The 26783-nt window shown below is 43.8% G+C and overlaps 1 protein-coding gene across 2 annotated transcripts in view; it reads left to right on the plus strand.

The window, feature by feature from the left end:
* LOC146354464 (uncharacterized) overlaps nt 1-26783 on the plus strand; it is a 145905-nt gene that overhangs the window by 57855 nt on the left and 61267 nt on the right. For both annotated transcript variants that reach the window (XM_084838938.1, XM_084838937.1), the window contains one exon: nt 3725-3778. In XM_084838938.1, coding sequence (XP_084695064.1) covers nt 3725-3778 — 54 coding nt within the window. The remainder of the gene's footprint in view (nt 1-3724; nt 3779-26783) is intronic.

Raw genomic sequence — 26783 nt, forward strand, 5'->3', positions numbered from 1 at the left:
AGTGAAATTAAATCCAAATATGATGTTCTGCTTGGTCAGGAGATTGTATAAGTAGCAGCATGTGAACCACAAAAATATTACCTACCTCTTGTGGCAATCCTTGAACTTTTACACAAGTGTTTGGTAGCTCTTCTCTTTCTCTTCACCATTCTTTGGATTCATCACATTTGAAAGCAGGAAGTGAATGTTGATGTAGCCTGGAAGAGTAGATTCCATTGTCTAAATTGTTCAGATGTGCCCTTGTTCCTGTCAGCCTCAGTAGAACTGGCCAAGTCTAAGTGGTTGTTGAATCACTTTGTGTGATTTAAGAGGCAGTGTTCTTAAACCACAGCCAGTCTTAAATCCACATATCTGTACCTTTCTTAATACTAAATGACTTATCTGCAAAACAGTAGGTTTTGAGATATATATATATATATATATATATATATGTGTGTGTGTGTGTGTGTGTAGGTTATTACGATAAGGAATGCATGTTATTTTAATACAATGCTTGGGCAGAACCATAAGACACAATCTGAAACAGGTGGAGCTGGAGTCAGTCTTAGGGACTTTTCCTGTGCATAAACCACATGTGAAACTTCCATTCATATCCCTTGGTACTCTGCTTCAGGATCAAGGGTAGTGGATGACTGTTGGTGCATGTAGTTCCAAATTGACTTTGAAAATAATAGTTTGTGATTTGCAACTTCCTCAGATGTGCACCCAGCAGGGAGCTCAACATCTACACCTGTTGGCACATCTTTGAGGCTGATCTGAAATGTATGGAAAAATGCATCATTATAATCTATAACAGTCAGCATAAAACCAAAGTCCACAAATGAAAGAGTGGAGTTGCTTTGATATATCAGCAGGATCAGGTATCCAAGAGCCCAATTATGTTGGGTTATAACTTCAACAGGAACGTGCAACAGCTTCACCTGGAATTGGTCTCAAGAGGAAACAAATTGACAGGGCTGTCTTGTTCAGCTTGGTTTGGATGCCTCAATGAACATTCAATTTTGAATGAGTCATCTAGTGAAGGGCACTTCAAAAGGCTCCTTACAGTTTCCAATGAATAAATACATTGCCCTGGAAATTCAACTATTTGTCATTTTACTGTAACTTTCTTTTGCAGACTCGTAGCTCGGACAGGGTGGTGAATGCTGCCCCCATACGTGGCTTTTTCCGACTCTCTCTGTACTGTAGAAATTAGGTTCCACATTTTTCTTTTAGTCTGAATTACATTTTTATTAGTTAGTGAAATTGTACACTTGCGGTGTAGTGGTCAGATCACTGGACTAGGACTGAGGAAAGTCAGGTTCAAATCCCTGCTCAGCCATGAAGCCCAGGGTGACCTTAGGCCACTCACTCTCTCTCAGTCAAATCTACCTCAGGAACATAGGAAGCTGCCTTATACTGCATCAGACCAGGGTCCGTCTAGCCCATTATTGTCAGCCGAGATGGGCAGCAGCTCTCCAGGGTTTCAGGCAGCCCCCTGCCCCCCAGTCCTACCAGTGGATGCTGGGGACTGAATCTGGGACCTTCTGCATGCAAAGCAGGCGTTCTATCACTGAGCTATGGCCCTTCCAATCTCAAAGGGTTTGTGAAGATGTGTGTGTGGTGCTGGATAGTGGGGGGGATGAGAACCAGGTATACTGTCTTGAGTTCCTTGGAGGAAAGCTGGGATATAAATGTAAATAAATAATTAAAAAGGTAAAGGTGTCCCCAACCAGTCATGTCCGACTCTAGGGTGTGGTGCTCATCTCCATTTCTAAGCCGAAGAGCCAGCGCTGTCCGAAGATGCTTCCGTGGTCATGTGGCCGGCATGACTGAACACCGAGGTGCACGGAATGCTGTTACCTTTCCTGCCAAAGCAGTACCTATTTATCTACTTGCAATTTCTTGCTTTCGGACTGCTAGGTTGGCAGGAGCTGGGACTGAAGACGGGAGCTCACTCTGTCATGCGGCACTCGGGTCTCAAACTGCTGTCCTGTCGACCTTCTGGTCTGCAGTTCAGCGTCTTAACCACTAAGCCACCGCGGCCTAATAAATAAATAAATAAATTTAAATATTTATTAAATAAATATTTAATAAATGAATACATAATGTTAATTTTCACATCTTAGAACATAGCATGTATCCATCTAGTCCAGCATTCTGTTCACACAGTGGCCAACCAGCTGCCCATGGGAAAGGCACAAGCAGCACATGAGTGCAACAGTACCCTCCCACCATGTTTTCCAGCATACTGCCTCTGATACTAGAGGTAGCAAATAGCCATCAGGACTAATAGACATTGAGAGCCTTATCCTCCAGGAATTTGCCTAACCTCCTTTTAAAGTCATCCAAATCGGTGGCGATCACTACGTCTTGTAGTAGCGAATTCCATAGTTTAACTACAGATAAAAGGAAGAAGTACTTCCTTTTATCAGTCCTGAATCTCCCCCCAATCTTATATAGTGTTACACTTCATTTTACCCAGTGAAATTTTAAAAACCCGCTAACAGAAAAATTTCCTAACGTGGTTTCAAATAAAAAATTAGGTTGAATACTAAACCAACATTTAAAGGGGATCTTTGCTGTAAAAAACAGAAAGAACAACTATCCACCTATTGTACAGCTCATTACTGTTTGAAAATGCATTGTCGTCATCTTTAAGTGAATGCAAAGCCATCTATGTTGCATAAAGTGCTGCTGCCAGTGGCAAACAATGGGTGGGATACAACCAAATTAAGCAGTTTTGAGCCCCATTTATTTCAATGGCAGAGATTTAATTACATGTTTAACTTTCCATTTGAAATCAATGGGGCTTAAATGTGCAACCTTGGTTGGATTTTGCCCAGTATTCATAATTGCTTCAACTGGAACAGCCATCCTACATTTCACTAATCAGAGGCAAAAGACACTGGCACAGGACTGAGCATATAGCACTGTTGTGGCTTTCTACCCCAGTGATCGTGTTTTAGTGATGAGAATTGATATTCATTGAACTGAGAGCTTGCAGGCTCTGCTGGAGCGATATGAGGATACAACAGAATTGATGCTGAGTGATACAACAGCTGGAGCGATATGAGGATACAACAGCATTGATTGAGGATACAACAGCAAGTCTCTCTTACTGTGATTTCTCAGTCTAATATGGCATAAAAATAGTGTGATGTAAAATGATATTTAAAATGGTTTTTCTTTATCTTCTATAGTTGCAGTCTTGGTTTATCACTCCTTGCATAAAATAATTTGAGTAGGAGCGTTTAGGTCATCCTGGTGAATTTTCTAAAATCCAAGTTTTACAGCACAAGCCTATGTATTGTGAACTGCCCAGAGAGCTTCGGCTATTGGGCAGTATTGAAATGGAATGAATGAATGAGTGAATGTGTTCAATGGGGCTTGTGTTCCTAAGACTGCAATCCTGCTTAGTAGGGAGGAAACCCCATTGAACACAGTGGGATTTACTTCCAAGCAAACAACGGTAGGTTTGCACTGTAAAATATTTCCCTTCCTCTCAGATCATGTCATGTCATGTGAGTTTGTTGCTTAATGATAATTTAGTACTAGTCTCAGGAATTATATCTTAGGCCAGAAGCCCCATTAGATTTTACGACAGAAAATGAGACTGGTCCAGATCCCTGCAATATCTGGTCTTTCGGCATATTTTACAGCTGACTGAGCAGATACAAATGCAGACACAATGATGACAAGAAGGTTTGTGAGACCGTCTTTATTCTTTCTGATTCCTTTCAAGGTGCAGCAGCCAGAACTGTGTGAAGCTGACCAAGTTCGCCCTGCAGAGCTTTAGGTAAGCCTGCTCTTTGGTTGTGACCTACCTGGGCTCCAACCTTTAAACCAGTCACTCAAGCATAATCCCATTAAAGGCCAAGGAGTTAGCCCAGAGCAGATGGCTTGACCGCGAGGGAGTCTCTTGTGCCACGTGGCTGGGGGTGATATGAAGAGACATCCATTCAATAGAGCTGTTAGATCCCTGAATAAGGATTGTTCTCTAAAAATTAGAGGTGTTCTCTTAAATTCATGTATTTCTTTACTTTTGTTTTCCACCTTGTCCAAAGGCACCAGGCAGTTCACACATGCATCAACATAACTTGATTTCGCTACACTTGATCACTATACACTTGACCCCAGGAGCATAGAGTGTGTGTGAGTTTGTGTGGAATACTGATTATGCTTGCTGACTTCATGTCCTCTGAGCATCCAACATCCACATGATGCTAACATGTGCACAGAAGCATGACATGATTGGACACTAGACATGTTGGGGTCTCAGCATGTAGGCTTAGGGATGGCTGAGAAATATGTTTGGTTCACATTTGAATGCGAACTTGCTAAATCTGTACCTCCCAACCGTAAACATGAACTGCAACACAGTTTGCCTCTGAAATGTCCAAAGTTTGTGATGACGTTTGCACACACAAAAAGCATAACAAATGTGTATATTTCCAAAGATGCACATAAAAATGTGTTTATTTCAAAAAATGTGCACAAAAATGTGCATATTTGCCAAAATGTGCACAAACAGCTCATTTAATGCTAGGAAAATACATATGTTTGCAAAAGTGTGCACAAAATGCATGCATTTGTAAAAAAAATACAAAAAATGTTCATGGAAACCAAAAACACATACAAATGTTTGTGTCAAGTAAAAATAATAATACTACAGTCTGACGTGGAATGAGGACAGAGAATGAGAACTTAAGTGAAATCAAATGTGTCAGTTTCACCCACCCCTGTGTAGGGCCCTTTCAACACACACCATTCACTGTGCCAACAGTGGGTGCACAGAGGCGGCAGTGTGATGACAACCCCACCCCCCTCCATACATATAGTGAATATGTACACATGGTTTTGAGGGCCAGCAGCTGAGTATGTGAATTGATTTCATAGAGAAACATGAAATTTGTGGCGATATGAACGTTCTGTCTGGGGGTGTTAGATCTGCAATGGCACATTTACATATTCAAGTCACTTCCCATTTCTACACTCAGAGAGAGAGAGAGAGAGAGAGAGAGAGAGATCTTTAAATAATGTGGGCTGGTCCACACATACAAGCCCATCACTTGATGAGTGTGGCATTGGGCAGCAACTTTGCATATATGAATTCAAAATCTAATAAGCCCAGATCTCTCTCTCTCGCTCTTTGGAGAGAGTGAAAGAATGCATACAAATCCTAACTGGAACCTTCCTAGCCTACTCAAGGGTATTTTAAACATGTATCATGGTTGGGATGATCTTTAGTTAGCTGATTTTCAAACATAAGAACGTAAGAAGAGGCCTGCTGGATCAGACCAAGGGTCCATCTAGTCCAATATTCTGTTCACAAAGTGGCCAGCCAGCTGCCCACAAGAAACCCACAAGCAGGACATGAGTGCAACAGCACCCTCCCAGCCATGTTCCCCAGCAACTGGTGCACACAGGCATACTGCCTCTTATACTGGAGGTAGCACATAGCCATCAGGACTAGTAGCCATTGATAGCCTTCTCCTCCAGGAATTTGTCTAACCCCCTTGTAAAGCCATCCAAATTGGTGGCCATCACTATTGTGGTAGCAAATTCCATAATTTAAGTATGTACTATGTGTGCTTGTTGCTTCTTTTGCTTTCAAAACAAATTGGGAACAATCGTACAATGGCTGCTTTAAGTTCTGCTTGGAATTCTTTTAAACATAAGGCAAGAATGTAAATAGAAGTTGAGGCTGCAATCCCATGTACTCTTTCATGGGAATAAGCCCCACTGAATACAGTAATGGACAAATGACTGGCTGAGCTTAATGGCCCAAGACATATCAAGTCCTCTCAGCTGGTCTCCAATCCGCAAAAAATACACCCTGCCTCAACTGCTGTGGCTCATAGAATAAAATATGCATAGTACACACAAGATTTCTTTCATTAACATTTTACGTGTGTGACAATGTGTGTGTGCACATGAACTTAACCCCCCCCTCTTTAACTGCATTTTGGGTGGGTTGGGGGACATTTTCTATTTTCCACTAATTCTCTTTATTAGGAAATGGCAAGTAAAATACACTCCTTTGCAGGTTTCGTTAAGATTTATTAGTCACTTATGGCCACATCTTATTATCTGATTGTGCTCTACTTCTGGAGCACCTTGGAGTGGTCTTAAGGGGCTCAGCCCATGGTCTCAACTAGTGTTCTTATATCAGTAAACAGGAAGAAAACATCCTTAGAAGACTTAATTTTTTTTTTTTTTTTAGAAAATCACCCGAGTTTTCATTTCATTTATTATATTTCTGTACTGCCCCATAGCTGAAGCTCTCTGGGCAGTTCACAAAAATTAAAAAACCTTTAAAGTACATTATATAAAGTATAATACAATTCATGTAATAACATAGGACAAATAGCACACACAACAACAACATATATCTGAAACAATTTAAAACAATCATCCAGACAATCAAAGAGACTCCTTATATGCTGCCAAATGCATGAGAGAAGAAGGCATTTTTAACCTAGCACTGAAAAGATGACAATGTTGGTGCCAGGCAGGACTCGTCAGGGAGATTACTCCATAAATCGGGGGCTACCACCGAGAAGACCCTCTTGCTTGTTGCCACCCCAGAAGGGTTTTGAACTTGTTCCTGTTTTCTAAGGTTACAATATAAAACTACATATATAAATATTAAGATGGAGTAATTCCTTGTTATAATTAGTGTCATCTTCATTTACAATATATACAATAAAATATAAAGACATATCTAAATTATCTAAATAGACATTGTAAAAACTATTACTAAAACACCCAATTGAACACAGTAAAGTGTAATGTGTAAGTACTTTTTTGTTATTCTTCTTTAAATAATTTTCACCATCTGCCCTATAAAAAGACCAACACATAGAGTTATATGATGCTTAGTTTTCAAGCTCTTCTCTTTAAACAATGCCCACCCACAGGCACTAGATTCACCCCTTATGCACATTTGATGTAATACCTTAAGGAGTCTACATGCATACAAACTACATGCATGGGGTCTGTCAATGTGATCAAGGATTGTTGAGTGGGCAGGGTCCCCGATGGTTTGGTTGAATAGAATATGGGTTGGATCCAGAGTTCCACAGAGCAGAACTCCACAAACTAGATTATCTGCTGGGCCAAAGGGAGGAGGCAATTGTCACTGAATCCCCCTCCCCATTGCAGTCTCCCTTTCAGTCCCTCCTCTGCCCCTGAAAATCAACTGTCTCCAGCACAGGGTGTGAGGTGGCGCTGGGGACAGCAGGGGGAAGGAGGAACTGGTGAAAATTACCCCCTTCCCCCTTCCTCTAGTGGGCGGGGGGAGCTGCTCTGCTGAATCCCTGTTCTGTCTGCCAATGGAAGAGATCCTTCTGTTAATGGAGCATCAGGTCTGGATCCAAATTTATGCATGCCCAGTTTGAATGTGCATAGACTATTTCTGACCAGATGTTGAATGTTCACAAGCAGTGGAACCAGTGGGCACAAGTGGACACAATCATCCTACTTCCCAGTCGAGGCTGGTGGCTTCAGTGTCAGTGGGGTGGTGAATCTGCTCCGGGTTTCAGTCAGAACTCTAAAACAGCTGTCCAAGGTGCTTAACCCATTTTGGGGATAGGGTCCAGCACCTTGGATAGTTCCTTTAGAGTTCTGACTGAAACCTGGAGCAGATTCACCACTCCACTGATATTGGAACCACCAACCTCCACTGCTACTTCCCCTCTACACGTATTCACACAAACATCTGAATAGTGCTATGGGCTGCTTAGGGAAAACTTGGGACAGGGATAGCAAATTGCATAGTTCATATTTTTAGCATTACATGTAGTGACTTTCCTATTCTCCCTCATCTCTAAGGTTCACAGAAGTTATTACCCTAGCAATCTGCTTACAACATATACAGGATTAAAAGTGGAAATGACCTTTTGGAGTATCTGGGAGTAAACAAGCCCCTAGCCCCTCTTAGGAAACTGTGGTTTGTACCAACACTGGTTTACTGGGATTATAGAATCTGCGGACTGGTGTGTTACAGAGTGCTGCCTCTAGTGGTCATGTAGCAATTGTGGAAGTGGAACTATCAAGGGTGTTTCCCCTAGGATGTACTGTGTAAGGAAACCCTGGGGGCAAATGCAGTGCTCACTAAATTATTAGTATTGCCCCACCCCACCCCAGTTCAAGAAAGGCGGGCAACCATTAACAACCCTTTGAAATTTATCTTCAGGAGACCTGACAGTTTCATATGTCTCCCTCTTCATCCATATTCTGATCAGCAAATGTACGTAAAGCACAGTAGAAATGCCTTGAGTATATTTAGTGGCATACATTACTGTAATTTAGGGTGCAATCCTATCTAGATAGGCCGCCGCCTCCAAATTCAGAGGTGATCGCCTATCCAAAGCAGGGCAGGAGAAGCATGGAGGTGATAGTTCCCTCTGCACTTTTCCTGCCCTGCTTATTCGGCTAGACAACCGATTGTGGCTGTCTAGCTGTGGGAACACAGAGTTGGGAAGGAGGCTGCTGTATGTCATACAGGCAGCTACGATCTCCCCACCCCGGAATGCCCCCAGCCACACCCCTTTCTGGCTGCTCTGTGCTCCTCTTATGAGCGCAGAGGATGGGGCTGTTCCACGCTGCTCCGAGGCAGTGCGGGCTCCAAGGTCGGTTCCTGAAAAACAGCATATCCTATGGCCGTCTAGCGGCCATAGGATTGCTCCCTTTGTTGTTGTTCAGTCGTTCAGTCACGTCCAACTCTTCGTGACCCCATGGACCATAGGACGCCAGGCCTTCCTGTCCTGCGCTCTCTCCCGGAGTGTGCCATATGAGTGTGTCATATTCATTGCATCAGTGATAAAATCTAGCCATCTCATCCTCTGCCATCCCCTTCTCCTTTTGCCTTCAGTCTTTCCCAGCATCAGGGTCTTTTCCAGAGAGTTTTCTCTTCGCGTTAGGGGGCCAAAATATTTGAGCTTCAGCTTCAGTATCTGTCCTTCCAATGAGCACTCAGGGTTGATTTCCTTTAGGATTGACTGATATGACCTCCTTGCACTCCAGGGGACTCGTAAGAGTCTTCTCCAGCACCACAGTTTGAAAGCATCAGTTCTTCGGTGCTCAGCCTTCCTTATAGTCCAGCTCTCACAGCCATACATTACTACTGGGAAAACCATAGCTTTGATTAGACGGACCTTTGTCGGCAAGGTGATGTCTCTGCTTCTTACTATGCTGTCTAGGTTTGCCATAGCTTTCCTCCCAAGGAGCAAGCGTCTTTTAATTTCATGGCTACAGTCACCATCTGCGGTGATCTTGGAGCCCAAGAAAGTAAAATCTGTCACTGCTTCCATTTCTTCCCCTTCTATATGCCAGGAAGTGATGGGGCCAGATGCCATGATCTTCGTTTTTTTAATGTTGAGTTTCAAACCAGCTTTTGCACTCTCCTCTTTCACCCTCAACAAGAGGCTCTTGAGATCCTCTTCACTTTCTGCCATTAGGGTGGTATCGTCTGCATATCTGAGGTTGTTGATAATTCTCCTGGCAATCTTAATTCTGACCTGTGATTCATCCAACCCGGCGTTTCTCATGATGTATTCTGCATATAAGTTAAATAAGCAGGGTGACAATATGCAGCCTTGTCGTACTCCTTTCCCAATTTTGAACCACTCGGTTGTTCCATGTCTGGTTCTTACTGTTGCTTCTTGACCCTCGTACAGGTTTGTCAGGAGACAGGTAAGGTGGTCTGGTATTCCCATCACTTTAAGAATTTGCCACAGTTTGTTGTGATCCACACAATCAAAGGCTTTAGCGTAGTCGATGAAGCAGAAATAGACGTTTTTCTGGAATTCTCTTGCTTTCTCCATGATCCAGCGAATGTTGGCGATTTCATCTCTAGTTCCTCTGCCTCTTCGAAATCCAGCTTGTACTTCCGGTAGTTCTCGGTTCACATACTGCTGAAGCCTAGCTTGTTGGATTTTGAGCATCACCTTGCTGGCATGTGAAATGAGCGCAACTGTATGGTAGTTTGAACACTCTTTGGCATTGCCTTTCTTTGGAATTGGAATGTAAACTGACCTTTTCCAGTCTTGTGGTCACTGTTGAGTGTTCCAAATTTGTTGGCATATTGAGTGCAGCACTTTAACAGCATCATCTTTTAGGATTTTAAATAGCTCAGCTGGAATACTGTCATCTCCGCTAGCTTTGTTGTTAGTAATGCTTCCTAAGGCCCACTTGACTTCAGTCTCTAGGATGTCCGGCTCAAGTTCAATGACCGCACTATCATGGCTATCAGGGACATTCAGATCTTTCCTGTATAGTTCTTCTGTGTATTCTTGCCACCTCTTCTTAATCTCATCTGCTTCTGTTAGGTCCCTGCCTTCTTTGTCCTTTATCATGCCCATCTTTGCACAAAACATTCCCTTGATATCTCCAATTTTCTTGATCTTTTTTATACCTTTTTTACACCTTTACTATTGTGCAGTGTTATGTGTTGTAATTGCAGGCTAAAATTATTGGCTCTAGTCCACAGATCCCCATAATCAGCAGTGGGCTGCATGAATGCTGCTGTGCATCCATGAAATCTATTGTCTATCATGTCAGGTTTGACAACTCTGGTCACCTGGTCTGGGAGAGGAGCAAAGGGGGACCAATATGTCCCTGCCTTCTTTGTCCTTTATCATGCCCGTCTTTGCACAAAACGTTCCCTTGAGATCTCCGATTTTCTTGAAGAGATCTCGAGTCTTTCCCATTCTGTTGTTTTCCTCGATTTCTTTGCATTGTTCATTTAAGAAGGCCTTCTTGTCTCTCCTTGTTATTCTCTGGAAATCTGCATTCAGTTGGGTATATCTTCCCCTTTCTCCCTTGCTTTTCACTTCCCTTCTTTCCTCAGCTACTTGTAAAGCCTCCTCAGACAGCCACTTTGCTTTCTTGCATTTCTTTTTCTTTGGGATGGATTGAGTTGCTGCCTCCTGAACAATGTTACGGACCTCCGTCCATAGTTCTTCAGGCACTCTGTCTATCAGGTCTAATCCCTTAAATCTATTCCTCATCTCCACTGTATATTCATAAGGGATATGATTTAGGTCATATCTGAATGGTTTAGTGGTTTTTCCTACATTCTTCAATTTCAGCCAAAATTTTGCAACAAGAAGCTCATGATCTGAGCCACAGTCAGCTCCAGGTCTTGTTTTTATGGACTGTATAGAGCTTCTCCATCTTTGGCTGCAAAGGACATAATCAATCTGATTTTGATATTGACCATCTGGTGATGTCCATGTGTAGAGTCGTCTCTTGCGCTGTTGGAAAAGAGTGTTTGCTATGATCAGCGTGTTCTCTTGGTAAAACTCTATTAGCTTTTGTCCTGCTTCATTTTGTACACCAAGGCCACACCTGCCTGTTATCCTGGTGATTTCTTGACCTACTTTAGCATTCCAATCCCCTATGATGAAGAGGACATATTTTTTTGGTGTTAGTTCTAGAAGGTGTTGTAGGTCTTCATAGAACCGATCAACCTCATCTTCTTCGGCATCAGTCGTTGGGGCGTAGACTTGAATTACTGTGATGTTGAATGGTTTGCCTTGGATTCGTACTGAGTCATTCTATCATTTTTAAGATTGTACCCCAGTACTGCTTTTCCCACCCTTTTATTGACTATGAGTGCTACTCCATTTCTTCTAAGGGATTCTTGCCCACAGTAGTAGATATGATAGTCACCTGAATTAAATTCGCCCATGCCTGTCCATTTGAGTTCGCTGATTCCCAAGATGTCAGTGTTCAGTCTTGCCATTCTCATGTTTGACCACCTCCAGCTTACCTTGAGTCATTGATCTGACATTCCAGGTTCCTAAACAATATTATTCTTTACAGCATCGGATTTTCTTTTCCCCACCAGACACATCCACAGCTGAGTGTCCTTTTGGCTTTGGCCCAGCCACTTCACTCTTTCTGGCGCTACTTGGAAATACCCTCTGCTCTTCCCCAGTAGTATATTGGACACCTTCCGACCTGAGGGGCTCATCTTCCGGCGTCATCTCTTTTAGCCTTGTGATACGTTCCATGGGGTTTTCTTGGCAAGAATACTGGAGTGGGTTGCCATTTCCTTCTCCAGTGGACCACATTTTGTCAGAACTCTCTGCCATGACCTGTCCGTCTTGGGTGGCCCTGCATGACATAGCTTATGGCTTCACTGAGTTACGCAAGCCCCTTTGCCACAACAAGGCAGTGATCCATGAAGGGGATTGCTCCCTTAATGATGTACTAAATCTGGTTCACTTGAGAAACAACCGATAATAGCCCTAATTCCACCAATCTTGCTCAAGTGACATGTACTTCCTCAGCCTCGACTTCATGGAGTGACTCTCATGATGATTGTTAATTGTTGCAAGTTCAGGAGCTTGAGGCTGTTTCCAAAACAGCTTTAGCTTTGCTTTAATTAATTAATATTGGCAGCCTTAGGAGTTATATCTGTAGATAATCAAAGCTTCATTTGTAAAATGAAAGGTGCTGGGCACAATTCTTTCTGGAAGTCCCACTGTTAAGTCTTGAAAACATGCATGTTGGCCAATGGTTTGTAGGTGTCAAGTCAGTTTAGCAAATGACCTGAGTCATTTGCTGATTTCATTCCTGGTTGGTGGAAATGGAGAGTAATAAATATATTTTTGGCAGAAGGTAATCCAGATAATTCCAAATATGAAAAAAAGGACACATATAGGAAGTGGAAAGAAGGCCAAGCAACAAAGGAAGAGTACAGGCAGGTAGCACAGAATTGCAGGGATGGCGTCAGGAAGGCTAAAGCTGAGAACGAGCTGAGGTTAGTGAGGGATGCTAAAAGCAACAAAAAGGCTTTCTTCAGCTCCGTGCATAGTAAAAGACAGAGCAAAGAAATGGTGGTTCAGCTATTAAATTAGGTTGGCAAAATGATAACAGATGACAAAGAAAAGGCAGAGGTGCTCAATTCCTACTTTGGCTCAGTCTTCTCCCAAAAGAGGGTCTATGACCCTCCTGGCAAAGGTGAAGTACAGGCTGAAGGGGCAAGATTGCAGCTTGAGATCGATAGGCATATGGTCAAGGGACACCTAAGTACTTTGAATGAGTTCAAATCTCCAGGGCCAGATGAACTGCACCCTACAGTAATAAAGGAACTGGCAGAAGAACTCTCAGAACCACTGTCTATTGTCTTTGAGAAATCATGGAGGACGGGGGAAGTGCGAGATGACTGGAGGAGGGCTAATGTTGTCCCTATCTTCAAAAAGGGTAAAAAGGAGGAACCTGGGAACTACAGACCAGTCAGTCTGACATCAATCCCTAGGAAAATTCTGGAGCAGATTATAAAGCAAGCCATCTGTAGGCACCTTGAAAACAATGCAGTGATTACTCGAAGCCAACATGGATTTGTCAAGAACAAATCCTGCCAGACGAATCTGATCTCATTTTTTGATCAAGTCACCTCCCTTGTGGACTGTGGGAATGCTGTGGACATCATATACCTCGCCTTCAGCAAAGCTTTCGACAAAGTGCCCCATGATATTCTGATGAGCAAACGAGCTCAAAGTGGGCTAGATGAAACAACAATCTGGTGGATCCACAGTTGGCTATAGAAACGGACTGAAAGAGTGCTTATCAATGGGATCTTCTCAAACTGGGGAGAGGTAACGAGCAGGGTATCACAGGGCTCAGTCCTGGGCCCAGTGCTCTTCCACATTTTTATTAATGACTTGGAGGAGGAGGTGCAAGGAATGCTGATCAGATTTGCAGATGACACAAAATGGGGCGGGATAACTAATACTTTGGAAGACAGAAACGAAATTCAAAGTGATCTTGATAGACTGGAGAGCTGGGCAGAAAACAACAGAATGACATTTAATAGTGATAAATGCCAAGTTCTGCACCTAGGAAAAAGAAACCAAATGCACAGTTACAAGATGGGGGATACGTGGCTCAACAACACTACAAGCGAGAAGGATCTTGGAATTGTTGTAGATCACAAGCTGAATATGAGCCAACAATGTGATGTGGCTGCAAAAAAGGCAAATGCTATTTTGGGCTGCATTAATAGAAGCATAGCTTCCAAATCCTGGGAAGTACTAGTTCCCCTCTACTCATCATTAGTTGGGCCTCATCTGGAGTACTGTGTGGAGTTCTGGGCATTGCACTTTAGAAGGATGCAGACAAACTGGAGAGGGTTCAAAGGAGGGCAACGAAGATGATCAGGGGACTGGAAACAAAGCCCTATGAAGAGAGACTGAAGGAACTGGTCATGTTTAGCCTTGAGAAGAGGAGACTGAGTGGAGATACGATAGCGCTCTTCAAGTACTTGAAAGGTTGTCACAGAGAGGAAGGCCAGGATCTCTTCTTGATCATCCCAGAGTGCAGAACACAGAATCATGGGCTCAAGTTGCAGGAAGCCAGATTCCGGCTGAACATCAGGAAAAACGTCCTGCCTGTTACAGCAATACGACAATGGAACCAATTCCCTAGGGAGGTGGTGGGCTCTCCCACACTGGAGGCATTCAAGGTGAGGCTGGACAGCCATCTGTCAGGGATGCTTTGAGTTGGATTCCTGCATTGAGCAGGGGGTTGGACTCGATGGCCTGGTAGGCCCCTTCCAACCCTACTATTCTATGATTCTATGAAAGATTGTTAAAGATCATGCGATCCTTTGGAAATTCTTCTTGACTTTTTGGAGAACGATATTACAACATCAGTTATGGAGTGGGTATCTAATGTACTAGTGGTTTCTATGTTTAAAATATCTATAGATGGAAGTCCTTAGACTTTCCAGCCATTGATAACTGGATTACAGGGATTTGGAAAATTGCTAAACCTGTGAAATTAGCAACTCTCACTAGGACTCATGAAGGATATCAAAGAAATAACTTTCAAGTTATTTGGGCTATGTTTATTCCTTTTTGGAATATTCAAGTACTTCCAAATGGACAGCTCCTAGCACTACCAATAAAGCCACTGTGCAGCTATTCTGCCTTTCTCTCCTTAATGGATTATTTGTGGCAAGAAAAAAAGGGTGGAAGAAGCATAGGGAAAATGGGGGGTACAAATAGAAGATGATGTTTTCTGGACCTGCCCGACCTGTCCATGTTTGTGGCGGGACAATCTCACACTAAAAGTTTCATCTGGAAGCACTCCTGTTATGGACAAAATTATAACAGCATAATCCTGTGCATGTCTACTGCTCAGAAGTAAGTCCCACTGAGTTCAATGGGACTTACTTCCAGGTAAGTATGCATAGTATGGTGTACTTTACAGTCAGGCTTGTTTCTTAGGCTTAGACATTTGTAGGATTGCACTATTAGTTTTTTTGGCAGTTTATGGATTTTGTGGCAAATATGGACTTGTAGTTGGTTGACCTTGGCTATTACATAAATATGAAATTATTTAATTTCTTTAAAATGTAAAAAATAAATACAATCTGAGGCATCACCATATTTAATATACTTGCTGTAGAGGAAAAAAAATCTCAGAAAGTATGGAAGATTCAAATTCCAGGTTGCCGCAAGGGTAGGACATTGTCCAATGGATTGCTTATTATTTGACCACAGTTTGTTTGTTTGTTGATTGATTTATATTCCATCTTTCCTTTAAGGAGGTCAATATGGCAGACACAGTACCCATTATTTTTCTCAGAATAATCTTTTGAGTTAGCTTAGGGCAAGCGAAAGTGAGTGGTCTAAATTACCCAGTCAGCTTCATGGCTGAATGGGGATTTGAACCTGGGTTTTCCCAGTCCCAGTCCACCACTCTAACCATTGCACCACACAGTTATGCCAAATGCTCCCAGAAGTCAAGAATGCCCATGTGTAAATGGCAGATTGCACTATGGAGAACATCTGATAGCAATGGCAGGAGTAAAGACATCTTGCTGCTCACCATCTAGGAGTCAGGGCTGTACTCCTCCTTGAGGAGTAGACACACCTCCTCAGTAACTGGGGAGTGACTTCTCTTTCCCTAGCAATTAAGCTGTGTGGCCAGGCCTGCCTTCCTGGCTATGTGTTGTAACTGGAGGCATCTCCGGCTGGAACAGAATCAATGCCTTTGGGAGGAAGCACGAAACAGATGAACACAAGCAGTTATGACTAGGCCGAGGATTCAGAACTACCACACAGTTATTATTATTATTATTATTATTATTAAATTTATTAATCGCCCATCTGGCTGGTCACCCAGCCACTCTGGGCGATGTACAACATACAATAAAACAGTTTAAAACAATAAAATTCTACAATAAAAACATTTTCTAAAATACCCTAACCCACCCCAAATACCTGCCTGAACAACCACGTTTTTAATGCATGACGGAAGCTCATTAAAGAGGGGGCATGATGGAGTTCCCTAGGGAGGGAGTTCCACAGAGTGGGGCCACCACAGAAAAGGCCCTCTCCCTCGTCCCCACCAGCCTAGCTGTCCTGGCTGATGGGACAGAGAGAAGGCCATCCGAGGCTGATCTTGTTAAGCGGCCTGTCTGGTGCTGCTGGAGGCACTCCTTAAGATAGGCTGGGCTGGAACCATATACGGTTTTAAAGGTCAAAACCAACACCTTGAATTTGGCCCGGAAAACAACTGGTAACCAGTGCAACTCCTTCAGCACTGGAGTGATGTGATCTCGCCGGCGGCTGCCTTTAATCAGGCGAGCCGCCGCGTTCTGTACCAGCTGCAGTTTCCGAACCATCTTCAAGGGTAACCCCACGTAGAGTGCATTACAGTAGTCTAAACGAGAGGAGACCAGGGCATGTACTACCGATGGGAGCAGATGGTCGGGAAGGAAGGGGCGCAGCCGCCGTATCAGATGGAGTTGATACAGCGCTGTCCGGCTCACAGCTGACACCTGAGCCTCCATGGACAGCTGGGAGTCCAAAATGACCCCCAGGCTGCGGACCTGGTCTTTCAAGGGTAGCCGTACCCCATTCAACACCAGGTCAACATCCCCCAACCTCCTCTTGTCTCCCACCAAAAGTACTTCGGTCTTGTCAGGGTTCAGCTTCAGCTTATTCCTCCCCATCCAGCCACTCACCGTCTCCAGACATTTGGACAGGGATTCTACAGCCAACCTTGGTGAAGATTTGAATGAGAGGTAGACCTGCGTGTCATCTGCATATTGATGACACTGTACCCCAAACCTCCTGATGATAGCCCCCAGCGGATTCACATAGATGTTAAATAGCATCGGGGAGAGGATGGAACCCTGTGGCACCCCACAAGTAAGTGGCCACGGGTCCAAAACCTCCTCTCCCAGAGCTACCCTCTGGTACCTGCCGGAGAGGAAGGACCGAAACCACCGCAATACGGTGTCTCCAATGCCCAACCCCTCCAGGCAGTCCAGGAGGATACCGTGGTCAACGGTATCAAAAGCCGCTGAGAGGTCGAGGAGAACAAGGAAGGAGCATTCACCCCTATCCAGAGCCCTCCTCATATCATCTACCAAGGCGACCAAGGCCGTTTCTGTCCCATGCCCAAGCCTGAAGCCCGACTGAAATGGATCTAGATAATCAGTTTCTTCTTCAACTGCACCGCCACCACCCGCTCAATCACCTTGCCCAAAAATGGCAGATTTGAGACTGGGCGAAAGTTGTTCAAAACTTGGGGATCCAAGGAGGGCTTCTTTAAGAGCGGTCTTATCACTGCCTCCTTGAGGGCTGATGGCATCACTCCCTCCTCAAGGGAGGCGTTCACCACCACCCTGATCCCCTCACCCAGTCTCTCTCTGCAGCCCATGAGCCAAGATGGGCAAGGATCAAGTAAGCAGGTGGTTGGCTGTACAGATGAAAGCAATCACAGTCTACTTCATTTGCTGTGGGGAGGATAAATAAATCCATCTGATTTAGTTATTTATTATTGCATTGCCATACTTTCTTTCTGAAGTCCAGGGGCAGCCTAGACTAGCTGCCAGCAACTGGTGCCCTATGCAAACCATGCCATCAGTGGCCCCACTCCCCATCCTCAGGGGCAGATCTAGGCTGATGTTTTTGGTAAACTTGGAAACATTTTGCCCCTATTTTCTGTTAAATGAAGAGGCAACCCCCCGCCCCACCTCTTCAGAAGCAGAAATATGATCATTTATAGTAAAATGCCCCCCAAATGGCTTTTTTTTTTTTTTTTTACTAAGCACTGTATCAGCACAGAGGGTCTGATAAAAACAACAAAGGAGACAACCACAGCCCTAGAGGAAGGGTCCCAGAGAGTTACATCCTCAGGGCGACATGATCAACAAGGTGCCACCAGCCCCTACGCTCAGCCCTCCGAGGTCAAAGGAAGCGGCTGCACTTGGGGGGCCCTCTCACTCCCCGCCGCCAACTGGGAGCAGCAGTGGAACAGGAGAATATCCTGCGTCACCCGAGGGAGGACCAGGTTCCAAAGGCAGGTGGGCGGCCTAACTTAGCCCCACCATCCCTAGTCAGTTCCTTCCTCACCTCCACAGTCTTGGTCATATTCCCTCTGTACATGCACAGGAATTGAAATAATGACATCTTCATTATTTTATTTGTATTTGTATTTTATTTTATTTGTATTTGTATTTTTTTTATTTTGAATTTTTTTCTTCCAATTTGGTGTCCCACTGAACTTGGCGCCCTAGGTGACTGCCTAGTTTGCCTGTATGGATGGACCACCCTGCTGAAGCCAACCAAGATGGTTTATAAAAAATTCAGAAAATAAAAACCCACAGTGAAATAAAAAACCATAGTAAAACATTAAGAATAACCTTTAAAAGCCATAACAACCACCAGACACTGTGAAGCCCCTGAGAGGAACTGGAATCTTCTAGCATATGTATGTATATGTATATGTGTGTGTGTGTGTGTGTGTGTATATATATATATATACACATACACACACACACACACACACATACACCCAATTATGTGTATTGTTTGCAACTATTCTAATAATGCTTTAAAATACCTAACTATGGTTTGACAATATTTGACAGCTTTTGACTGGTTAATTGAGCATGTTTTTTTGACCAGGCTTAAGGAACCATGCTGCCCAGAGAACAATGTTATTGCGTGACTTTATAGAAATATAGATAATAATAATAATAATAATAATAATAATAATAATAATAATGCCTTAGGAAAGTTTTCTGATGCCTAACATGTTCGTGTCTAGTATGGATTTAAGCAGAGCAGTCAACGGAGATATTGTGCCAATGATTTGCAATTAGCACAGAAACTGTCTAAGCATATCAAACAAAGACCTATTGCTGAGTTGACATATACTCGCTGAAATGAAACCCTCCCTGTTCTCAAGTGATGTGGCCTGGAACCCCGCCTTTGCTGCAGTATTGCTTAGCCATTTGTGCTGTTGTTGCTGGGTAACCATCCTAAGAAGCTGTCACTCATCCTTGGCATCAATCAGCTCCTGCCTAAAGCCAACGATCATAAGGCATCCGAGGCAAGCACCCACTTGCTTAACTGGGAAAAAAGTTTTATTTGTAGAATAAGGATGCACCTCTCTCTGGTTCATGAATTTCCTGAATTACTTAATCTGGAACACTTGGATTTAAATGGGTGCAATCCCATTGACCAAATAGTTTATGGTCCGGGGCTGCAGGATTTACAGTGTGATCTTCTGCATCGGTTTACAGAGGTACAACAAAATATAAAAGGAACAAAAAATGAGAAGGTTAGTGATGATCTCTAAGCCTATAGAGGCACGCATACCTGTGAGGGGTGGGGAGATGTTGGTATATGTGTGAGGCACTAAAGTCCTTTGCTTCTCCATTCTCCCATCCCTATGCTCATGTAAAACTTCCTCCTAGTCTCAGGATCACCAAAATTACTCCCTTCGTTGCCCCCATTCCCTGCTGCTGCAAAATCAACTTGTGGCAGCAAAACTGGAGAATTAGAGTATCCCTTTACGATCTCCAAATAAGAGTCTACTCATGTATACTGACGGGGGGACACTATCTAGCCGTGCCATTCCGCTAGTGCAAATGACGTTGTGCTAGCGGAAACTAGGTTTTGAACTATGCGCAAAAGAAGAATCCAACTAGAATTACATTTGCGCAAGCATGGCTGCACCACCGGCAGTGCAAGCTGTTGTGCAACTGCTTGCACAACCACTTGCATAACCAGTTGCACAACCGATTGTACAACTGCTTGGATAAATGGTTGCACAATGGAAGAGCTAGCGCTCTTTGAGTTTGCGGAATGACGCCGTTGGATACTGACCAGCGTTAGGAATATTCAGCAATTCATTAAATGAACATGACGGATACAGTTCTCTCATATTATAATTTCTCATAAGGTATGAGCATCCTGAAATCAGTCCAAAGGAAGAAGTGTCAGCTTTCCACCTTTAAACACTTGACTTTGTTTTCTTTTCGGTGCCAAGCGAAAGACCATGTTGGGACAATCGTGCGGGTGAAAGAAGCCATCATGGCTTCTCCCCCTGCCCCTGCATGTGCAACCATAATTTGAATAATCACCCACAATGCAGCATGGGTTGCCGTGTCATCTGAACCCTGCGTGGTGCATGGTTGGGGTGGCTTCTTCCATGCTACAACCCATGGCTTGTAGTAGCTGTTAGTAAGAAGCCACCTCCACTGTGCACCATGCCAGGTTCAGATGACGTGGCAACCCGCGCTGCATTGTGAGTAACTATGCAAATCATTGTCATGTGTGCAGCATGCACGTGGGCAGGGCAAGAAGCCACAACGGCTTCTTTTGCTCCTGCAATCATCCAAGCACAGCCAAAGTGTGTCTTTTTGCCCAGGCATTTTAATTTTATATGCTTAAAAAAATTATTGTTATTTTTAAACTAAATTGATTGTTGTGCGTTTGCTTGGCTTGCTAGCTGAGGAGTTGCTGTTGTTTAATTTTCTTTTGAATGTGTAATTGTATAGCTTTTATGTTGGGTTTGTTGTTTGCTTTTAATTTTGCATACACTGCCCTGGGATTCTATGGATGAAGGGCAGTTTATAAAATTTATAAATAAATAAATGTGCAAAACTGATTGTTTAAAGCAACAGTGACTGGAAAAGCACTAGCAATCCAGCCAGGAAGCATTGTCAAATTTGGCAGTGCTCAAAGTAGGGAGGGAAAGGGTATAGCACCCTTAATGAAATCCACACGCCCCACTGCCCAACTCCCCTAATGCTAGCCAAATATGCCCCCCACCCCACCCCGTAGCCTTGTAAAAACATTACCTAATGGGGATGGCCCCCAAAGTAAAGCTCCCTCCGCTCCCGCTGGTAGCTAGTGTTTGCTGTCAGTCTCAAGATTTTGAAACTAAGGTGCTTCTAGTTTTAGTTCCCAAGTTGGCTGCTTCTCTTCCAGCTTTCAGAGTATTTTTGGCATCAGTGAGCAAGATACAGGCATTCCCTCCAATACCTTCTTGAAGTGTGATAGGAATTAAAATGGTTAAAACCCTTCAACTGCTATCTATTGCTCTTATCTATAAGTACAACAGTGTGTTAGCCACCAGCATGAACGAGACGAATAAGCTCACTTCCCATAAAAAGGGAGGATCTGAAAAACAGAAACTTTGCCTTGTTTTGGAGACCCTGTGAGTATGCATAGCTTACTTGCACGAATGTCCACAAAAAATAAGTAAATGCCTGTTTCAAAGTGCAATAGTGGAGACTAAGTGTCAGTTTTATAGGTGCATCAGAAACCACTGTGCATGCATCATCAAGAAGGAGAAATATTTTTATGGAACAATGTTTACAACCATTCATTCATTCATTCATTCATTCATTCCTGTATTTTAAAAATCCTGCTTTTTGGAGAATTAATGGAAAGAGGGAGAGAGGCCCTGCCATCAGGTTTACAAATTAAAAAGACAAGACACACAAGGGAAGGGGAGTGGAAGGGAAAAGCTGTGCAGGGAGATTAATTTGCAGTCACAGTTTCACTTCAGACCTTCCCTGTCAACACACCAGGAGTGGAGGAGCTGGGGGCGAAGCACGTGTCCCCGTCTCTTCTCCATGGTTTGGAATTCAAATGCCTGAACAGGGCTGTCCTCACAGGCAGAAAAATATATAACCTAGTTTCAGTGGGCAGTATCCAATTGGTCAGTAGCACTCACGTAAATTACACTGGGCTAGTGGAAGGGACCTCTAGCTCAACACCAATAGTATTAACTGGGCGCAACAGGTTTTCTGGGGGATCCCATCATGCCAGCTAACACCATGGGCATTGTGTGAGAGGTCCTTTCCGCTAGCGCAATGTGATTTACGTTAGTGCTAGTGTCTGATTGGATACTACCCTGTAAGTACTAGCTTCACTTAATCTGGCTTTTGCTATATCTTCTAGTACTGTTTCTGGGGGTGAGACAAGCCCCCCTGCCACCACACACACATAGCCAAACAACAGTCCTATTCATTCTAGGAGATTTGGATGGAGACCCAAAGCACAGGTTAAAGGTTTAAAGATGTAGCTCGCGGCTGCACATCTTTTCTGTTTTACTCTAGAGTAAGTGCAGGGGTTACCAGTCTGGATCGGGACCCTAGCATGTGTGCCTGGGAGTTTAGAGGGCTTTAACCCTTTTCTCCCTGCTGTGTTCCTGATAGGATCCCCCCCACCCGCAATATATATTGCCAAACAGCGATTCCTCAGGGCAAATGAGATCCTTCAGAATGAAGGAGAAATGGTCTTCCAGTCCTCCGCCCAGGCACAGTGATGCGATCAGGGCTGACAAAAGTGTCTTTCTTTCCGGCATGGAACATGGCAATGGTGTCTTACAAACAAATGCATGTGGGATTGTGTGTGACAGAAATGGGGCTGGTTACTCAGCACTTGGCTCTTGGAAAGGTGGCAGGAGGGTTGCACGCACAGTTAAAGCTTACATTATCTGCCCCATATGAAACAATCTGGTTTTGCTGAAGTTTCTGAGCTCTCAGCTTGTTTTGATTTATGCACTGATGGCAGCAGCATTCCAGTCCTAGCAATATGGTTAATGTGCCGCCACTGTTTTAGGGGAAAGCGAACACTCCACCACGGGAAAAGAGAATTCTTGTTGCCCTTATTGGACACATCTGTATACAGAAGAGCTATCTCATTAGTTCCATCAGGCTGCCTTTGTGCCAGGGAAAGGAAAGCCAGGGACATAGTGTGCCATGCAGAATGGCTTGATTGGTTCGCATGTTGCCTTTTCAGACTCAATCAGAATTTGGAAAAAGAAGAATATATTAAATTGATGATTCCTGCTCCATTTTCTCATAATTAACACATGATTTACACTCTGGATCAAGACTTCTCAAACTGTTCTCTAGTGAACCTCCATGGGGCAAAAAAGCTGGGAGGAGAAAGTTGGCTTTCCAAGAGTTACAAGACAAAATAAAGATGGAAGACAAAGAACTATGGCCATATAAAAATACAGGGCACTTAAGGACCTTGAAGGTTCTAGGAAAACAATGCACTCTACAAAAAAAGAATAGTTGTTCCATTATGTTCAGCTGATGTTAATGGGTCTTTTTTCTTTTTTGGGGGCCAAGCAGAGCAACTTTCATTAGGTAGTCTGGGGGGTCAATCACCACCTTTCTGCATACACACACACACACCCCTCTCTCTCTGTCTCTGTCTCTCTCTCTATATACATATACAGTATGTGGGGATAAAAGGAGGGGGGTATTTCCTTGGAGGAAGGGTGGAATAAAATATAATGAAGTAAATAAATAAGTGCATGGAGAGACAGGAAGCATGAATGACCCATGCTTCCTCTTTCTGTATACACTTCCTGCATACAGTTTGAGCCATGGACTTGTGTATCTTCCACATCCAAGACACACCTATATTTCGAGTTTGCATATCTCCTCAGAAGGGAGTTGTGTGTGAGCCCCCTCTTCTATTTGTATGATATGTGGAAGCTGAAGGCTCTCTCAGGTCTTACACCCACATAGTTTATGTTCTTATACCCACAAACAATGGTGCAGCTGGGGCTGGAACTTGGGGCCAAAGCCCAGGGCCCCAAGGCTCCTTAAACTCACCATCCAGAGAGCGGTGGCATCAGAACCTGGACGAGGTGCTGATGGGTATGCTGGGAGCCACCAGGGTTGTTGCTGGCCAGTGCAGCATCCTTTCTTCTTACTTTTAACAGGGGGCAGACAACCAAGCATGTATAATCTTACAGATACTCATTATTTTTACTTTAAAAACATATTTTGCTTTTCTACAACAAAATGGTGCTTATTCCCCCAAATCAGGGCAGCAGAAGCAAACTCATTTTATTCCTGTAGTAAGTATCCCTGCCATGATTTCAGTGAGTAAAACTGCACAAGCTCAAAGTCGTTCTTTCTTTTTTAGAATTAGGGTTGGCATGCAGAGTGTTTGGTTTTTTGCTCCAACATATAAGGAATGTAGAAGCTGCTGTAAAGCATGGAATAGCGGAATATTAGTGGTGTGCTTCACAACTGAAACAATACACATGGTCGTCTAAATTCCCCCACCCCGCAAATAAGACTATTAAGGGCACAATCCTATGCATGTTTAGACAGAAAAAAGTCCAACAACTCCCAGCATTCCGCAGTCAGAATCTAAAATTACCTAGCTGCACCACTGTCCACAAAATATGTCTGAGAGTGAGGTTTAAGTTCCATGAATATCAGGGAGATGGGCAGAATAATCCTATGTTCCCACTAATTTATTTATTACATTTTTATCCCTTCCTCCAGGGAACTCAAGGTGGAGCAGTGCATACCAGTGAAGTACCTTCCCAGATTCTTTGCTGGCATGTGCATGTGTAGTTGTGGCAGGGTGGTGGTGGTGGTCGTGGGGGCATCAGCTAGGAGAAGGATGCGGTTGGGGACACTGGCAAAACTCTGCCCCTCTTTTAATCTGCAAGCAAGACAGATTTGAATCTTGCCAGGGAGAATGGTGGGCTAAAGGCCACACACACCTTTTGCATGCCTGACCAGCAGCAGTTATGTAAAAAGAGCAGCAGGCAGGATCAGAACTCAATCTGTATATGCCACAGAGCAGCTCCCACTGTGATCTCTCAATAAAGAAGGCTCAGAGGAATCAGCACACAGGCACACCTAGGAGGTTGCAGTGTCTGAGCCAGCCAGAAGCAGCGCTGCGTGGGCCAGTTCCACTGACCATCACGTGACCCTTTTGTGCCTGCTGCCCCATTTAACTACACCTTTTCCCTGCTCATTTGCTTTAATGCCTGGGCCTTCTAGTTATTGCTCCAGTGGACTTTAGAGTGGGAGTGTCTTTTGGGTGTTTATGTCTGGGGTCCTGAAGTAGCATTATGTGTGAAGTGTTCTGAGAAAACGAGTGTTAGTCATATGCTCCTTCTCTATTGGTTCTGAGAATAGGCTGCTTATCAAAGTAGTCCCTTGTTCTGCAAAATCCCCTTTCTTTGTAGTTCCCATCACCAGCATTCCTGTTGTGCTCCGTAACTGTGCATAGTGCAAGACTAGAGTCTTATCAGCCTTGCCGTGCACCCTATCTTAACAGCAGTATGGTGCAGGGGTTTGTATATAGTTGTGGGTATGCTGTGATTTGCTGCAAAGGTAGTCAGAATCCTATATTCCATGTGGCGCTATTGGCAGGGTGGAAAGAAGTGGAAGGGGCCCTGTGTTTCACCTTTCCATTGAGTTCAATGGGAGAGTTTTAACTTAAAGTGTCTCTTTTGCCTGTGTAATGTTTGGCCTGCGTAGGAGCTGGTAACAGGGCTCTAGGGATTCCGGGATCCAGACTAAGCCAGCCTTTCCCTGGTTTCACCCACTGGAGTTGTGTTGGCAGTGGACATATGCTGACATAATGTTACACCACCGTATCTTTGACATTACGCTGGTGTTAGGCCCATAGTGGTAGTGTCTCCCCGAGATCTTACACCAAATCCTGAAGAGCCCCAGAGGATGCAAATTTAGCCTAAGGTTTCACCCTAAATCCTTTCAACCAAGAACATTGGGTTGAGACTGAGTTCTTTGTGAACATTTGATTCATCTGTAATGTGCAATGTCAAGGGATACATGCTGAGCAGGCCGGTGCAGTTCAGCGCTTGCATGCTAGAGTTTCGGTTGGCTAGAGTTTCAAACGTGCTGTGGACATGTAACTATCTCTCAGCATCAGCTCTGTGATGTTAAATGGGGCTTTCGACAGATGATCTGGCTAGTGGTTTGGCATCAGTTATGTGTATTCTTCAAGCGGTAACTGCTTGTACTAGAAGCCATAGCATTACATATCATTCTGAGTCTCAATTAAAAACACCTTAGCTGCGCAACGTAGAAGTGAAGTCACCTCTGATCTGGTTGGATAAGGAACGATTTCGCAAAACACACTGATGCTACACAAGGGTTTGGTGTGCGCGTGCATGTGCGTCAGACAAAAAGTGAAATGTAATAATTCAACAAATTATGTTAGCGAGTCAAAATATAACCGCCCAATTGGAACCAGTCCAGAATGTAGGCAGCTGTTGCCAAAATAAGTCTGGGTAAGCCCTGAAAAACACACACAAGTGATTTGTTAGGGGCTGGGTGTGTTTCTGTGCAGTAGATGCTGAAGGAATTTTTATTGAATCCGGCCCCAAGTTCCTGTGGTATGAAAAAGACTGAATGGCAAAGAGAAATCTCACATGCCAGTTTGAAACTTCATGGCACAAAGAAAGGGAGGTTCCTGTAGGAACTGGAATGTGAACTGCAGTTACATGAATAAAGGGCCCACGTCTTTTTTAATTCACATGTACAGTAAGGTAGGCTTTGAAATCAAAGCTTAAAGTAAATTCCACATCCTCCAGGAATATAAAAAACAGAAGACACCTTGTCTATGGCTGAGCCTGAAGAGATGTTTTCCCTTGGGAAATCGGCTCTCTTGGAATTGTTTTTGTGGTCATTGTTGGTTTTAGGGAAGCTTTTATGTGTGCAAAGAACAAAGCCCTGGGAA

The sequence above is a fragment of the Heloderma suspectum genome, chromosome 2 (assembly GCF_057233095.1).
Source record: "Heloderma suspectum isolate Gila_16-S chromosome 2, 16-S_ref, whole genome shotgun sequence".
In the NCBI taxonomy this organism is placed as follows: Eukaryota; Metazoa; Chordata; class Lepidosauria; order Squamata; family Helodermatidae; genus Heloderma; species Heloderma suspectum.